The 18,748-nt window shown below is 37.1% G+C and overlaps 1 protein-coding gene across 1 annotated transcript in view; it reads right to left on the bottom strand.

Annotated features, from left to right (window-relative positions):
- SLCO1C1 (solute carrier organic anion transporter family member 1C1) overlaps positions 1-18,748 on the bottom strand; it is a 63,009-nt gene that overhangs the window by 22,768 nt on the left and 21,493 nt on the right. Inside the window, exons 6-10 of the mRNA XM_032593917.1 lie at positions 10,602-10,726; positions 7,101-7,247; positions 5,158-5,256; positions 2,924-3,169; positions 1,716-1,880 (exon numbers count right to left, since the gene is read on the bottom strand). Of these exons, the coding sequence (XP_032449808.1) occupies positions 1,716-1,880; positions 2,924-3,169; positions 5,158-5,256; positions 7,101-7,247; positions 10,602-10,726 (782 nt within the window). The remainder of the gene's footprint in view (positions 1-1,715; positions 1,881-2,923; positions 3,170-5,157; positions 5,257-7,100; positions 7,248-10,601; positions 10,727-18,748) is intronic.

Genomic DNA, 18,748 nt, shown 5'->3' with positions numbered 1-18,748 from the left:
TATATTTACTAGATCTAAACATGACCCAACAATTCTGCTCCAAGATACAACCAAGAAAAACATATGTATACACCCACCAAAATATATATAGGATAGTCATGCAGTGTTATTTTTAATTGTCAACAGCAAAAAAAAAAAAAAAAAAAAAAAAAAAAAAAAAAAAAAAAAAAAAAAAAAAATAAATGACCCAAATGCCCACCAACCATAAAATGAATAAACTGTGGTATATTCATGTGATAGGATATGACACAGCAATGAAAAAGATCAAACAGCTATACACAACATGAATCTCATAGATTTCATTTCAGTCGAAATAAGCTAGATACAAAACAGTGAGTAACATACTATTACATTTAAATAAAGTTCAAAAACAGGTAAGACTGATCTATGATGGCAGACTTCAGAATACTTATAAGCTTTAGGAAAGAGTACTCAGTAAAAGGAGGTTTGAGGGAGCCTCTGGGGTTCTGAAATGGGCTACATGTTCTAGTTTATGGTTACCATATAGATTTATATATAAACATTTATCCAGCTACACTACCCATTTAGGGGCTACAGTGTTAAATGTTGCTTGTACGTTATATCTCAACAAACATAAAGGAAATTTTAAAAATCAAATAAAAAGAATGTCTCTTAAACTTTCATTTCTCTTCTTTTTAGAGTCAGTATAAAGCACTGATTGGCATGGAGGGGGGCAAAAAAAACCTAACTGTTTCCTCAGATCAACAATTAAATAATACGATTAACTTAATTCAAACCAATTCATGTTGAAAGCAAAAGTTCACTGGCATAGCTTTAATATTTATAATTTAACAGAATAGTCTAAACAGAGTCAATTAAATTAGCATCTGGATTAAATTATCTAGGATGGTTACAGGACAATTACATATTCTGAAATGAGCTCAGAGCTCTCTTTCAGAGATAGATACATAGAACAATTCCTGAAATATTTATGAAGAAGAAATGTTTTTAAATTTTTAGAGCCTCCTACCATAAAGGAATATATCCAATGGAATAAAATATATTTATGCCTTGAAACAGTAGCATTAAGTAACATCTTCATAGGCTAAAGGAGCTAATCTAGGTTTTAAAAGTATCCACAATTACTTGGAGCAGGACCTTCTCGTATTTGTAGATTCTGTTTCTTCTTCATTCATTTCTTCATGCTTTTCTTTGCCCCTGAATAGCTTTTTTATTCTTGACTGACCTGCTGTACTAAAAACACGGCCCTTTTAAATAAGCTGAATGCCAGGACTCAGAAAAGTCCTTTAACTCTGAGTAAATACAAACTTTGTTTTGCAATGAGTACCTTTTAAACTGTCTGAATACTCACTTTTTAAAGTCCTAGAAACTGTTCAGGTAAAGTGGCCACTGTTATGAAGTTTTGGCTATACTTGAAAGACACATATCCAGTATCACAACCTCCTAATAAAATGCATGTTTGGTTTATATAATATTCTCAAGGTCACTCATCTACAGTTGTGAATAATTCTTGCTAAAAGGTTATACCACAGACTATCTAAATATTTTTTCCCCACTGGATCTTTTTCCATTCTGCTAAATTTTTATTCACTTGCCTTTTTAACTTTGTATCTAAAATGCCATAAATCACTTTCAGTCTAAATATGAGAATAGTGTTCTCTAAAATTGCTAACGGTTAACAAAGATGCAGCTGACAGTACCTACTGGCAAGCATGAAGGACAAGTGAGCATACCAATAACGAAGTTGGCCTTGGAGGCTGACTGCCCATACTGTTGCTCAATGTACTTGGGTTTATAGGTTACCATTCCAAATAAAGAGTTGAACTGAACAGTGCTCGCACACAAATATAACAAGTACAGTGGATTTCCAAAAATATTCTTTAGTGATGGAAGAAAATCTGTAAGACAAAAGTAACATGGAGAAATTAAAGTCAGTGTAACACCTGGCAGAAGACACAGCCTTGGCAGCAGGGCATAGACGGCTGAGCCCCACTGTCACAGCGATCAGGAACACGTACAGTGTGCGGCACACACACACTATGGGTTGTAAACACTGGCTCAAGTCAAGACTGAGATCTGTCAGGTTCACATCGAGACATAGGCACTCGCTTCTACAGGCATACAGTTTAGATTACAGTCAGAGGTATAAGTCAGATAGGAATAGATTCCTCTAACTGATATGGGTAAAAGGAAAGAGGGACGAGAATACTCCCTCACTCCAGAGCTGAAAGTCATTGGCAGGACATTAAGAGCTTCAGTTTTCTGGTCCCTATTCTTCAAACTTGGGTCATGGTCACAGAGAAAGAAATATGCAAGTTACCTCCACTTAATTCAATGAACTTTAGTGTAAGAAATGAGCTTTGGCATTCCCCCTTCTTCCTATTATGCAGCCACATAGTTTGAAATGTGAAGATTTTCCGTGAATGTAAATATTGCTTGCTGGGCCCAACTGAGAAGAACCAATCTTCCTCATGGCCAGCCACCCTTTTCCATGTGGAAGGAATTCATTCTAACATGTCTAGCCTTTTGCCCCACACCACACTCATTCCTTTGATCACTGGGGGAAACGTGCACTGACACATGTTTGTCAAATGGCTGAGTCTCATCTGTTAAAAAGCCACAAGCTCTGAAGATTCACTCTCTTCTGTCCACCCGGACTGATGTGAAGCAGCAAACCCAGATGGGGGCAACTGCAAGGTTTAACCTGAAGCAGTATAAGGGTGGGAATGTCAACAAGAAATATTACCAAAACTTTGGGTCATGTTCTTTAATCCACACTCCAGTAATAAAGCTGACTTTGTAATCTTCAATTCTGCTTCCTGGACAGTTTCTCAATTTTTCTGAACAAATGATGGGGAGAGAGGGATATTATATATAGATCCCGTATAGAGTGTCAATGGAAAACTGAAAGGGCTTCAAAATCAAGCAGAATCTGGCTCACCTCTTGCCATTTCCATTATTTTTGACTTTTCTCCATGGGGTGTTTGGTACTCTGTGCGATCATCCATAATAAACTTGGATTTCTCAGAGGAAGAATTGGAATCCTCTCTACTTCGGGGTCTAGGTAGACTCTTTGGTAAACACCAGAAAGGCACAGCTGCAAGAAGACTTACAATTCCTGCTATTAGATAACCCAGCCACCAGGCACCTACCCACTGAGGATCCTTGGGAGTAATGGTTATGTGATCTGAAAGAGAGAGAGGATAGCTAAATAGCATGTACAGCAAAGCTGGTGTGTTGAAATCAGCCTCTTTAAAAAAAAAATCCTAGTGTTAGCTCTATCACATCATAAAATACCTAATAATTCATGCAGGATAACTTTCTAGTCTGAACATTATCATCATCTTGCTTTTTGAAGGGAACAAGGTGTTTCTGGGACATGATGCTTTTCTTCTTTTGTTCCTTAGATTTGAAATATAGATTCTAAATACTGCAAGAGTGGTCTCTACTCTCCCCTGAGGTTCTGGATAAGAACGCTTGGGCCCATGGCAGGAGGAAAGAAACATGTGAGGGAGAATTCTGAGGGCTCAAAATCTGCCAGCCACCCCACATCAGCACCACTTTCACCTGGTTCACAAATTGAATGTCTAAGATCTTACTTAAAAAAAAAGAGCTAAATCCTACACCTTCTGGTCAAAATCTGGTCTAAACCACTCAGAATGTTATTTATTAAGTGATGGTTAATAATACTTCAGAGCTATTCAAGGTCTGAAGCAAGAATTGTATATGTAAATAAAATGTCAATATCTTAATCATTATAAAAACTTTATTTTTGACACCATTTTTTATTTGACTAGAAGCTAAGTATTGATGAATGAAATCAAGTGTTTTTTCTTTTCTATATAAAGAACCCATAAAGCATATAACTGGTCTACCTCCACTGTGCCCTATGAGAACAACAAAATAAACACATGTCCTTTGACAACTAGTCTCAATTGACACTACACAATACTTGGTAAAACATTCACACTAGTTCTCTGCATCTTCATTGCTTCCCCTGAACAATTTCCCTCTGTACCACTCATCACACCTATGCTTTCTTATCTGTACCAATTTCCATGACAGGATTTTAACGAACTCAAGGAATTCATCTACTATCTTGTTCACTATTTTGTGGTAGAAAAGCACCTAAGATAGATATAAAACTAGTAAGGTTAGTGAATAAATGAATGAATAAATAAAAATTGTGGAATTCATCTTGAAGTTTATTTGATAAAAAAAGGAAAGTTAGTGCAAGAGTTTTGCATTTAATTTTAACAGACAATGATTTCAAAAGCAATTTCAGAATTTTTAAAAATGCAACTTATTTTCTTGGTTTTAACTGATTTCTTGAACTTCTTTAAAAAGAAAGAAAAATAAGCGTGCCTGGGTGGCTCAATCAGGTAAGCATCTGACTTTGGCTCAGGTCATGATCTTGCAGTCCGTGGGTTCAAGCCCCATATCAGGCTCTGTGCTGACAACTCAGAGCCTGGAGCCTGCTTCGGATTCTGTGTCTCCCTCTCTCTCTGCCCCTCCCCCACTTGTACTCTGTCTCAATCTCTCTCTCACAAGTAAATGAACATTAAAAAAGTTTAAAAAAAAATAAAGAAAAGTAATGCCCATTTCTAGGAGGTACATCTCATAAGGAAAGAAACAAATTAATACTTATGGAAAGATGAGTTCTGACATTTATTCCCTCCATAACTACTCTCTCAGGGGGTAAGGTAGTCCCACTCTAATATGCTTCCACCTGAAAATGATTTGTAAAGAATGAATTTTGGTTGCCGAAAGACTTTCAATTCTCGGTCTTCCTGGCAAGTCTACAAAATACATGATCAATCGATGTGACTGTCATGTTGATACACCTGAACCAACAAGAGCCAATGAGAAGCCACAGTTTTTAGTCTTAACTATGCTGGAATGTGTTTGAACTGGCAAACCAGAAGTGAAAAAGGATACATCTGAATAACAAACCATAGGTCGTCCGGTTCTAATCACTGCCTATTTTTCATATTTCATTTATTAATGTATGTGGTGATTATATCAACAACAAATTTTCAGTGGATTATTTTCATTCCAGGAAAGATTATAATCCTGTCATTTTATAAAAAGGGACTCTGATATTTTTTACACCATCTGCATTTAAAAAATTGCAGTAACTAAGATAAATAAATAAACAAAAATAAACTTCCTTACCTAGGTTTACGAAGCCAATGTCAACATACAGTTTGGCACATAATGAGCCTAGCAGGAAGCCAAAGATTGGTCCTATAATTGCAACCGTCTGCACACACCCTGCACCAAAAAAAGGGGGGGGCATTTCTCTGCTTTTGTAAATTAATACATTTTAAAACAAGAAATATGAGTGAAATCCAGTGAGTAGCTAAAAATATTTCATCAACTCTTCACTTAAGAGTGCTTAATTTGTCAATTTTTTCAACCTTATTGAATCAGGAAATAAGTCCTTCTCAGCTTTGGAAGAAGAACAAACACTTGGAAGGCATTAATTACTTCTTAGTAAAGAAGTGACACTAAGACTCTGAAGAAGTTAACTTCCCCCAAATGGAGCAAACTTTACTCATTAGGATTAGATTTCCCCCACTGATAAAAAATCAGAATTATACTATTTTGACAGTCTTTCAAAACTTTTTTGTGGCTGGTTAAGCATAAGAGTCATTTTGACATTAAACTTGATTTCTTCCACCTTAGTGAAGAGGTGCATGTGTTCAGAGAGTCTGTGTGAGAGCAGTAACTATGCATATCCCAGGATGCAGCCAGCAAGTGGAGCTAGACCTGGGAGGGCAGGAAGGTGCTCTCTGGAGCAACCATGACCAGCCTAGGCAGCTGTAACAGGAAAGTGGAGCAGACTGTATCGATGACATCATTTCTGGTTACCAGAAACATAACTCTTCCTTGCAAAGTATCTACTATATGCCTTTCATTTCACCACAGAGCTTGATACACGCATATCCCTGACGATTAATTTAAATTGATAGGAGGAGTAAATGGCAGTTACAGATCCTTTTCAGAAGAGAAGACAGGGTGAACAGAGTGAGCAGGAAGGGGACACCTTGATACATGCCTGCATCTCTTGGCTTGCAATCTTTCCTCTAGTCTCCAGAGTCATTGCCTAGCAACTTCTACTCTAGTTTCTGATTTATGCTGGAATTTTCCATTAGAGCAGGTAACCTGTTTTTAATTACAGCCTGCCAGACTGTAATCAGAGCCCTCTGGAGTTCTATGTGCATAGCCAGCAAAGAACTATACTGTGGAGCTAGCCACAGCCCCTCCCAATGAATTTCAGTCTTGTCCTTCTGTCCCTTGAAGGCCAGGCCCTCAAAGATCAGAACCCAAAAAAAACCAAGACTGGTGTGTGAAATAGAGAAAAAATTAGTTTCTAAGACATAAGAGGCACTCAGTGAATACTGCTTAGATGTATCTGGACTTGGAGTTTGCTTTTGCTATATTTTGTTTTGTGTGTGTGTGATTTTAGCTGCTGGTCTATCCAATGGGGCCTGTTCCAGACATGGGTTTATGTCAGGCCTTGCTCTCATACTTTCTGTGTTTTTCTTTATCCATTCATACCTGCTACTGATAACTCAGAATTCCTTGCAGGCTATCCCTCATAGGAAAAAAAGATGCTTTAAATAATCAGGGCTTTTATCTTAGAAAGCAATTTCTAGGGCTCTGGAGACAAAATTATATATATATATATATATATATATATATATATATATATATATATATATATATACACACACACACACACACACACAGATATATACACACACATATATATGATACCTAAATGCTTCAGTGGCACAGTTAACCCAATAAAAAGAACCTATGAAATATGAAGTCCATGAAGATACTTGTACAAAGTCGTACATGATTGCAGTTGATCTTATAGTTATTTTCTTTTAATCTGATGTTCTTTCCCTAACGTGACAGGTCCTTCTAATGCAAGTTTCTTTATCATCCAAATCCTCAGTGTGGACCTCAGATATGTGTGAACCTCAATATAGGAACTGGATATGAAGTATCAAACTCTATTGCACACTCTATTCCACTCAGTTTGGAATAGAGTTGAGAAAACCAGATATGCTGCTTCCCAAGAAGATGAATGGGGTAGGCATTACCAATATAGAAAGCAGAATTGTCTTCACTGGCAAAATCATCAAGGTAGGCAATGCCTAGAGGCTGAATAGGAGTTTCCCCAATTCCACGAAGAAGGTTCCCCAGGAAAACATAAACCCACATGGAAGAGCTGGCATCAATTTCACATTCTTGAAAGGAAAGCAAACAAGAGAAGTGAAATTAGATCAGTATCAAAGTTAAATACTTATTTTGCATTTCTACAAGCTGTCCTAAAATTGGATTAGGATGTAAAAATGAAATTTTCAACAGACTTAATTTGATAGGAGTCTAAGCAAGACTGGAAAATATTTTCTCCTCCATATTTTAGGCAATATAAATCCCCCAGAGGTTTTGATAAAAGGACTCTTTTGTTTCGTTTCTGATGCCTTGTTTCTTATTTTCTCTTCTCTTTTTATTTTATATTTATACTGCGTACTTTGAATTCCTATGCTCCAATAACATTCACTATTCTGTCTGGGAAAAAACACAAAATTTTGAACAAAGGCATTTCTCGCCTTAATCTTTAAACTTTTCTATTTTTCAACAGAAATCCCTTGTAATTTTATTGCTGACCAAGTTTTATCTGAAATTTAAATTTTTATATGGATGATACTTCAACTTTGGACAGCATTACAATCGTTTGTTAGTGAATAACCATTTTTAGGGATCAGGTTTAGGAAACAAAGTCACATAAAAATTTAAAACTCTATATACTTTAGTAGTATAACTAGTAGTATAACTGTACTTTTGGCAGTATTCTTAGACATTCAAAGCTAACTATTTTAAAACGCTTTTATAGAAGTCATGTCTTGATATAATCATGTAAAGCTGGAGAATTAGCCCCCACATCACAAGTGAAATATATTTTGAAGAGTTTGATCACTTTAATAAAAGTGATAATGTTATCTATCTCTGACAATCACCACTTGTGAGTGCTCCCTTTCTGCCAGGCACTGGGCTAAGTGGTTTGCAGGCATTTTTAAATTATTTCCTCCTAATAATCATATGAGGTAGGAGTTATTTACACTTATTAGTAGCCCTTAAGTAAAATTTGAAAGTAAAATATAGGTTATTTGGAACTGGGATGAATCCTTTTGGGTAGATGAATCAGACTGCGTAACAGACAAGACTATTGTGTAGTCATGTTCCTTCTAATTCTGCCTCTTCTAGAAATGTAGCCAAGTGACCACGCATTTTTCACTTATCTTTTCTAGATTTCCATTTCACTCCCCAAAATATAATGGGAATTCCTTTTCCAAAAAATTGATTCTAATGTCAATTCTACCCCTGACATTTGTGTGATCCCAAGATCACACAAGGGTAGGGAAATCTTGTAGACAGGTGAAGATAGCTTAGATCTGTGTTTTCCAATATGGTAACTACACAACACATGTGGCTACTGAATAGTAAATTAATTAAAGTTACATAAAAGTAAAAATTCAGTCCTCAGTCACACTAGCTATATTACAGAAGTCAACAGTCACACGTGCTAGTGGCTGCTGTATTAGACAGCATAGATATAGAACATTTCCACTGTTGCAGAGTTTTTTTGGACATCTCAGCTCTCCAGTGTAGTGGGAATGGGGGTTGTAGGTGGAGCATTTTTGACAAGAGTCCTATTATCACCCTACTATAATTTTTAGGATAAACTTTGTGTCCACTATATCTGATGTTTATACAGATCTATGACTTTAAGGGAGCAGGACCTCATTTAAAGCAAAGAAAAAGATTGTGGGTCTTATGCTGTATACCTGTCTAAAACCTGTCTCTACATTAAAAACATTTTTAAAGTTTGTTTGTTTGTTTGTTTGTTTATTTATTTATTTATTTATTTAGAGAGAAAGAGAGAGAGAGAAAGGGGATGGAGAGGGAGGATCCCAAGCAGGCTCTGTGCTATCACTGCAAAGCCTAACCTGGGGCTCGATCCCATGACCATGAGAACATGACCTGAACAGAGATCAAGAGTTGGATGCTTAACTGACTGAGGTACCCAGGCGCCCCACATTAAAAAATTTTTAATTCCCACCTCTAGATGCTATGTTTCTCTTCTTAACACTAAAAGTTTAAATATTTCGTGATTAGCTGTATTGCCATCTACATCCTATCTTTCCTGTCAAAAACAAAATATCTTCAATAACTGTACATTATGTGGAAGTGAAAGTCCAAACCCTCCTTTCACACTCTTCTCTTCTTCCAGGGGGCTTTTCTTCTTTTCATACAGCAGGATGGTGTACACTTGTTACATGTTCACATCTTCCCTACCTCCCTGCCTCATATTTCTATTAATCCTCTGGCCCTTCCCTTCATCCAGACCTCTGGAGTTCATTGCTCAGGAAAAAAGACATGTCAAAAGAAAGCACTGATGATGATATTAGGGGAAATAAAAGGTTTTATGGTATAGATAAAAGATTTGCATGACTAGCAGGTATAGAAAAGAGGAGCTTCCACACTGCCTATACAGCAATCTGTAGGCTAGGAGCAGGGAGTGGGGTGGGAGTGGTGAGGAGGAAGCGTCGAGCATGTCAATGCTCAAGGGCAGTGGAGAGAGGGCATTTGAGCTCATCCCGGAGACATAGCAAACACCTGAGGGGAGATTTGTGGATTCCCTAGCAGGAAGAACCTGGGCCACCATGGTAGAGCCAGGGAGGTAGCAAAACCCAAAAGACAAGATGGCTACATATGTAGAACAGTGTGGCTAAACGTCCTGCTTTTGGCTCCTCAAAAGCTTTCTAAGAGATGATTTCCATGTTCCCAAGGGTGCTCACACAAAGCATTGCTATGCAATGTGCATCAGCCATATGGAATTCTAGACATCCTGACAAAATTCCTTGCATCCTGTGTTGTGTGGAAAACAATTATTCCCAAGTTTCCAAGACTGTCACATCTGCATCAGGAAGAGCTTCTGTGCTAAAAAAGGGCATAAAGGTAGACATGGGATAGCCCTGAAGTGACATGTATGACCAAATATTGTGGCCAGAGGGATTTTAAATACCTAAGTTGACAAGGGACCAATAACACCAAGAGGCCCCTCCCACAACTTCCCCCTTTGATATTATGTAAGCTCCCTAGAATATAAGCAACCCCTGGGGAAAAAGGTAAGGTTAGGGACAAATTGAATGAGATTCAATTTATCCCATTCTGATGGAAAGGGGCTGAACACAGAAGTTAAATTGAGATCTGGGGAAGAATATATTTCTTTCATATCTGAACACTGGACTGAGATTAATATGTGCTAAACTAGTTTTATCCTAATTCATGGCCCACCTTATTTGGAACCATGGGAAGCTTTTCCCAGTTGCCAGCAATTAATGCTCTTTCCATATTTTCTTCAGATCTCATCATATACTGCTTTATATTCTAGGAATTTTTATGGCACTATAGTATCTCAATTTAAGTAGTAAAGCTTTTAAGAGAAAAACATTACATAAATTTTCTGTCCATACTAAAGCAATATAAAGTCTTTATAAAAAGCTATCTTAGTCAAGTAAACAAAATCATCTTACCATCACTTCTTTTGGATTGTGATTTTTCTATAATTGAGATAGGTAATTGATTGTCTGACTCCAGGAGACATGGAGAGATGCTCAGAGTGGAATTAGAGAAAGGAGAATACTTTTCATATCTGTACCTGTAAAAAAGAATGTTTTCTTCACTACAGACTCATTTAACATCATACTAAAAACATTAAATGTACACTACATGACTTATTATGGAACCTGTTTGAGTTTGCAACTACCCTTGAGTCTGAATCACTAAACCAAACCAGCATTTAACAGCAGATGTCCTGAAGAGATAACCAGAAAGTCTCATTTACAGGTATTACACCATATCTCAACCAGTTAGTGTAGTAAAAGAAAATAAAAGTAAGAATTATTCACAAGGGTTCATTTTAATGTAAAAATAATGACTATAAATCACCTATTCCCCTGGTGAAAAAATATCCAATGTTTGATAAAATCATGACTATCTCCAAGTCAGAGGAAAAGCTTTAATTTAAAAACTATGGTATTGCATGCTATATTTAGAGTTGTAAATTTAGTAGAACAACTGCATTGCTGATTCTAGAGAATCGATGATGATGTGTGGGTTTTTTTTTTTTTAACTTTTTAAATTCCAGGGGCGCCTGAGTGGCTCAGTCGGTTGAGCGTCCAACTTTGGCTCAGGTCATGATCTCGTGGTTCATGAGTTCAAGCCCTGCGTTGGGCTCTGTGCTCACAGTTCAGAGCCTGGAGCGTGCTTCAGATTCTGTGTCCCCCTCTCTATCTGCCCCACCCCTGCTTGTGCTCTCTCTTTCAAAAATGAATAAACATAAAAAAATTAACAAAAACTTTTAAAATTCAAGTTAGTTAACATCTAGTGTAATATTAGTTACAGGTATACGATATAGTGACTCAACACTTCCATACAATACCTGATGCTTGTCATGACAAGTGCACTCCTTAATCCCAATCACCTATTTAACTCATTCCCCTACCCACCTCCTTTCTGGTATCTATCAGTTTGTTCTCAATAGTTAAGAGTCTGTTTCTTGGCCTCTCTCTCTCTCCTCTTTTGCTCATCTGTTTTGCTTTTTAAATTCCATGTGAATGAAAGCATGTGGTATTTCTTTGAGTTATTTCACTTAGCATAATACTTTCTAGCTCCATCCATGTCATTGTAAATGGCAAGATTTCATTCTTTTTTTATGACTGAAAAATATTCCACCAAAAATATATGTCATATATATTATATAATATTATATAATAATAACATATGGCACTTATTCCTTATCCATCTGTCAACAGACACTTGGGCTGTTTCCTTAATTTGGCTATTATGGATAATGTTGTTATGAACATCAGGGTGCATGTATCCTTTTACATAAGTATTTTTGTATTCTTTGGGTAAATACCTAGTGGTGCAACTGCTGGATCATAAGGTAGTTCTCTTTTTAACTTTTTGAGGAAACTTCATACAGTTTTCCACAGTGGCTGCACTACTTTGCACTGCCACCAACAGTGCAAGAGGGTTCCCCTTTCTCCACATCCTTGCCAACACCTGTTGTTTCTTGGGTTGTTGATTTTAGCCATTGTGACAGGTGTGAGGTGATATCTCACTGTAGTTTTGATTTGCATTTCCCTGATAATAAGTGGTATTAAGCATCTTTTCATAAGACTATTGGTCATCTGGATGTCTTCTTTGGGAAAATGTCTCTTCATGTCTTTTTTACTGGATTTTTAAATTTTTAATTGGATTATTCATTTTGGAGTGTTGAGTTTTATAGGTTCTTTAGAGATTTTAGGTACTAACCCTTTATCAGATATGTCATTTGCAAATATCTTTTTCCATCCTATAGGCTGCCTTTTAATTTTGTTGACTGGTTCCTTCACTGTGCAGAAGCTTTTTATTTTGCTGAAATATCAGTAGTTTATTTCTGCTTTTGTTTCCCCTGCTTCAAGAGACATATCTAGAAACAAGTTGGTACTTTTTAAAAAAATGTCTATTTATTTTTGAGAGAGAGAGAGCAGGGGAGGGGCAGAGAGAGAAGGAGTCACAGAATCTGAAACAGGCTACAGGCTTTGAGCTGTCAGCGTAGACCCCGATTCAGGGCTTGAACTCAGGAAAGGTGAGACAATGACCTGAGCCAAAGTCGGATGCTTACCCGACTGAGCCACCCAGGCGTCCCAGAACTTGGTACTTCTGATGCCAAATTGTTTACTGCTTGGGTTCTCCTCCAGGATTTTTCTGGTTTAAGGTCTTACATTTAGGTTTTTAATCCATTTTGACTTTTGGGTATGGTGTGAGAAAGTGGTCTGGTTTCTTTCTTTTGCATATTGCTGTCCAGTTTTCCCAACACCATTTATTGAAGAGACTTTTTTTCCCATTGGATATTCTTTCCTTCTTTGTCAAAGATTGGTTGACCGTATAGTTGTGGGTTCATTTATGGGTTTTCTATTCTGCTTCATTGACCTATGTGTCTGTTTTTGTGCTAGTTCCATACTGTCATAATTGCTACAGCTTTGTAATATAACACGAAGCCCAGAACTGTGATTCCTCCAGCTTTGCTTTGCTTTTTCAAGATGGTTTTTGATATTTGGAGTCTTTTGTGGTTCCATACAAATTTTAGGATTCTTTGTTCTAGCTCTGTGAAAACTGTTGTTGGTATTTTCATAAAGATTGCCTTAAATCTGCAGATTGTTTTGGGTAATATAGACATTCCAATCGATGAGCATGGAATGTCTATTCCTTTGTGTCATCTTCAATTTCTTTCCTGAGTTTTATAGTTTTTAGAGTACAGATCTCTTTGTTTAGGTTTATTCCTAGGTATCTTATTGGGTTTGATGTAGTTGCAAATGGGACTGATTCCTTAATTTCTCTTTCCGTTGCTTCTTCATTGGCGTATAGAAATGCAAAATATTTCTGTACATTGATTTTGTCTCCTGTGACTTTGGTGAATTTATCAGTTCTCACAGGTTTGTTTTTTTTTTTTTGGTGGAGTCTTTCAGATTTTCTATATAGAGTATCATGTCACCAGCAGATAGTGAAAATTTGACTTCTTCCCTGCTGATTTGGATACCTTTTCTTTGTGTTGCCTGATTGCTGTGGCTAGGAGTTCCAGTATCATATTGAATAAAACTGGTGACAGAGGACATTCCTGTTTTGTTCCTGACCATAGAGGAAAAGCTCTCAGTTTTTTCCCATTGAGGATATTAGCTGTGGGTTTTTCACATATGGCCTTTATTATGTTGAGGTTTGTTCCCTCCAAATCTACTTTGTTGAAAAAACATTTTTATGAATAGATTTGTACTTTTTCAAATGCTTTTTTTGCATCTATTGTAATAGTCATATGGCTCTTATCCTTCCTTTTATTAATGTGGTATATCACATTTATTGATTTATGAATATTGATTTATGAATATTGAACCACCTTTGACCCTACTTCATCGTGGTGAATGATTTTTTTAATGTATTGTTGGATTTGGTTTGCTAGTATTTTCTTGAGAACTTTTGTATCTATGTACATGAGGTATTGGCCTATAGTTCTCTTTATTAGTGGAGTCTTTATCTGGTTTTGGTATCAGGGTAATGTTGGTCTCATAGAGTGAATTTGGAAGTTTCCCTTCCTTTCCTCTTTTTTGGAATAGTTTGAGAAGAATAGATATTAGCTCTTCTTTAAATGTTTGGTAGAACTCCCCTGTGAAGGCATCTGGACTTTTGTTTTGGGGGAGGTTTTTGATTACTGATTCAATATCTTTGCTGATTATAGGTCTATTCAAGTTTTCTATTTCTTCCGGTTTCAGTTTTGGTAGTTTATATGTTTCTAGGAATTTATCCATTTCTTCTAGGTTGTCCAATTTGTTGGCATATAGTTTTTACAATATTCTCTTATAATTGTTTATATTTCTATGGTGTTATTTGTTATTTATCTTCTCGCATTTGTGATTATTTGGGATCTTTCTCTTTTCTTTTTGATAAGTCTGGCTAGAGGTTTATCAATTTTATTAATATTTTCAAAGAAACAGTTCCTGTTTTCATTGATCTGGTTCTATTGTTTGTTGTTTTGTTTTGTTTTTGTTTTTGTTTTTCTTTAGTTTCTGTATCATTTATTTCTGCTCTAATATTTATTTCCCTCCTTCTGATGGCTTTAGATTTCATTTGTTGTTCTTTTTTCTAGCTTTAGGTATAAGGTTAGGTTGTTGAGATTTTTCTTCCTTCTCGAAGTAGGTCTGTATCACTATATACTTCCCTCTTAGAATAGCTTTTGCTGCGGGGTGCCTGGGTGGCTTAGTCGGTTAAGCATCTGACTTTGGCTCATGTCATGATTTCACATGTCATGATCTCACAGTTCATGAGTTTGAGTCTAGCTTCGGGTTCTGTGCAGACAGCTCAGAGCCTAGAGCCTGCTTCAGATTCTGTGTCTCCCTCACTCTCTGCTCCTTCCCCACTTGCACTCTGTTTCTCTCTCAAATATAAACAAACATTAAAAAAATTAAAAAAATGTTTTGCTGCAGCCAAAGGTTTTGGACCATCATGTTTTCATTTTCATTTTTTTCCATGTATTTTTATTTCTTTTTTAGTTTCCTGGTTGACTCATTCATTGTTTACTAGCATGTTGTTTAACCTTCATGTATTTGTGGTCTTTTCAAATTTTCTCTAGTGGTTGGCTTTTACTTTCATAGTGTTATGGTCAGAAAACGTGCATGGTGTGATTTTAATCCTTTGTACTTGTTGAGGTCTGACTTGTGACCTAATATGAGATCTATTCTGGAGAATCTCCCATGTGCACTTGAAAATAATGTGTATTCTGCTCTTTTAGGATGAGATGTTCTGAATATATCTAAGTCCATCTGGTTCAGCGTGTCATTCAAAGTCACTTTTTCCTTGTTGATTTTCTGCTTAGATGATCTGCCCATTGATGTAAGTGGGGTGTTAAAGTTCCTTACTCTTATTGTATTATTATCAATTAGTTCCTTTATTTTTGTTTTTATTTATTTTATATATTTGGGTGCTCCAATGTTGGTTGCATAAATACTTAACAATTGTTAGATCTTGTTGGATTGTCCCCTTTATTATGAGACAGTGCCCTTCTTTGTGTCTTGTTACAGTCTTTGTTTTAAAGTCCAGTTTGTCAGATATAAGTATTGCTACTCTGGCTTTTGACTTGTATGTCAAACCCATGTTAAATGTTTCTCCATCCCTTCACTTTCAATCTGCAGGTGTCTTTAGGTCTAAAATTAAAACATATTTAATTACAATATGTCTGATTGTTGGCCTGCTTTTGTTGATTTTGATGGGAGTTCTCTGTGCCTCCTGGATCTGGATGTCTGTTTCCTTCCCTAGATTTCAGCTATTATTTTCCTCAAATTTTCTGCACCCTTTTCTCTCTCTTCTTCTAGGACTCCTACAATATGAATGTTTTTACATTTGATGGAGTTACTGAGTTCTCTATATCTATTCTCGTGTTCCATAATTCTTTCTCTCTTTTGTTTAGTCTCATTATTTTCCATTATTTTGCTTTCTAGGTCACAACTCATTCCTCGGCTTCTTCCAGAATGCTGATTATTTCATCAAGCCTGTTTCCAATCTTGTTTATTGCACTCTTCATTTTTGATTCTTTTTCAACTCTATTATCTCTGTAGTAAGGGTCTCACTGATTTCTTCTATTGTCATTCTCTATCAGGTGTGTTACTTAAAACTGTTTCACCTAGATCTCTGGCTATGGCCTTATCTTGTGCTCTCATTTGGGATAAATTCCTCCATCTTTGCATTTTGCCTAAGTCTCTGCCTTCTTCTCTGTGTTAGAAAAGCCAACTATGTCTCCTGTGCCTGAAAGTAATGACTTTATGAAGAGGTCATGAAGTGTCCAGGGCCTTGTGCTTCAGGGGGTGTCTCAGGTATGTGCTGCATGCGCTTTGCTGTTTTGTTTTAGCTGATCTATGCTTCAGGCCGGTTGTCCTCAGAGGCTTTTGTTGTCTGCTGCGGGCAGTGTTTGCTCCCCGGACTGAATGTGGTGAGTTTTAATTAGATGTGCTTGGTTTGGTCATGAAATGAGACATGATACCACTTCCACCAGAGCCAAGGCCCTGGAGAACTCTGGTTGGGAGACATGGTATGGGCAGAGGTTTATGCTCATCTTCAGAGGACGGAGCCTGCTGCACTGGAACTGATGGAAGCTTGACAGAGAAGAGCAGTCCTGCCAGAGCACAGGGGTGTGGGGCTTGGTATAAGCAAGTTAGGAAGTTAGTGTTGGTGTTGTGCTGCTTCCAGCAGATGGCTCTGTGCTTATGCTGAGGAACAGTGGGGAAGGGGAATGGTACCAGCTCCTTTGTTCCAAGAGGCATCTCTGTGAATGCGGTCTCTCTGGAATATGCTTCAAGATGACCAAGAAGAGCAAATAATCTCACCCCTGTGTGCTTCAGGTACTCTTCAGATTGCTGTCTCCATGCTGTATGCCCGTGGCTTGTTTGTCTGCCTTCTCTCCCTCCCTTCTTCTCTTCTGCCCTCTGGGCTCTATCCGCCCGGTCTGCTGACCTTTAAACTCTAAACTTTATGCCCCGCTGGTTGCAAGAACACATGAAGTTCAACCTCTCTTGTTTTCCAAGTCAGTAACTTTGGAGAAACTTTCTCCTTGTGCATTCCCCTGTGTGCTCTTCTCTCTCGTGCCCTTCTCTGTGACCACAGCACCCTCCCTTCTGCAGCACCTGTGACCTATTTCTCCCCTATACCAAATCTGCATTTCCTACCTTCTTCGATGTGGCCTCTTCTCTCCCGTTAGCTGTGGAGTTTGTTCTGTCAGTCTTCAAGTTGGTTTCTGGGGTATTTAGGAGGATTTGATAGTAGCTGTGTTCATGGGATGAGGTGAGCCTAGGGTCTGCCTATTTTGCTGCCATATTCCTCTCCCCTGATATAAGGGGATTTTGAACTGTTTATCTGGATGGTATCACTTTTCTCTAGAGTTTATTGTTAGGGCTCGAAGTTATTTCTAATGCCATTCTTTCCTCTGATGTATGGTTACAATGGCAGCTGGATTGAAGAGCCAAGGCTGAACGGAAACACTGTGATAATTCTATCTTCAGTTCCCCAGCCATGCTCCCTCTCAAATTATCCTTCATGAGACAATTTCTCTGTCCACTGCACTCTCCAAAAAGAGGTACCTGATAAAAGGACATCACAACATTATCTTTTTCTCAACATCATCATGGTTCTCTTTTTGTTCAGGTACCATATGACTAAAGACTAGGAATCAGAGTAATGTATTTATAATATTAGTAATAACAACCTACTCAACCATGTAAGTAAAACATGTATTGAGGTATTAAAATATATAGACTGACAGATGGGTCACCTTATATCAGTTTTGCATAATCTATACCTCGCTAGGTCCATGAGCCTTACAGAAAAAGTAACAACATTTTTGTATGTATGTTAGTATTTAAGGAAAGAAGTTCAGAGTTGTTACTTTTATCATATGGTTTTCTGGCCAAAATAGTTTAAAAACCACTTAATGAGGATAACTATTTGTCGATTCTCAGCTACCCAAGAGAACATTCAGCATTAAAATCATGATAAATATAATTTTCTTTCTTTAATAATTCCAGAGGTACCACGGACTGTTATAGTGCCTTAGAGCTCTTAAAATTAATGTCAATCATGATTATGTAGAATTTTTAAAATTTTAAATTATTTGAGCTTTCCTAATTCATTCTATCAAAATGAAACTGTTTAGCATAACAATTATTTAGATTTTGAATAAATGTAATTTATGCAAATGTCTCCTTTGCCACTAATTACTAGATATAACACTCTAGAAAAATCAATTAACCTTTTCAAATTTCAATATTTTTGGTGGTAAAGTAGGGGTATCCATGTAGTCTGTACAATTTAGGTTCTGTTGGATAAGGAGACAGAGAAGTAATTTCACAGGGGACCAGTGGTTTAAATGCTTTTAAACCAGGGATTTTAGTTCCTGACCTGGATTCAGACTCTGAAACAATCTTGATTCAGAGACATGAAGTTCTACAGTAGCCATCTAAATAGTCTTCCTACTCCCACATTTCCCTCACCAGAGTTATTTTTCCAAGCAGCAGTCTGCATGGCCCTTAAAAAATGTAAGTGAGATCATGCCATTCTGCTCAATGCTCTCCACCAGCTTCCCATCTCATCCCAAGAA

This window comes from Lynx canadensis, chromosome B4, assembly GCF_007474595.2.
Source record: "Lynx canadensis isolate LIC74 chromosome B4, mLynCan4.pri.v2, whole genome shotgun sequence".
NCBI lineage: Eukaryota > Metazoa > Chordata > Mammalia > Carnivora > Felidae > Lynx > Lynx canadensis.
This window is presented reverse-complemented; position numbering and strand designations above follow the sequence as displayed.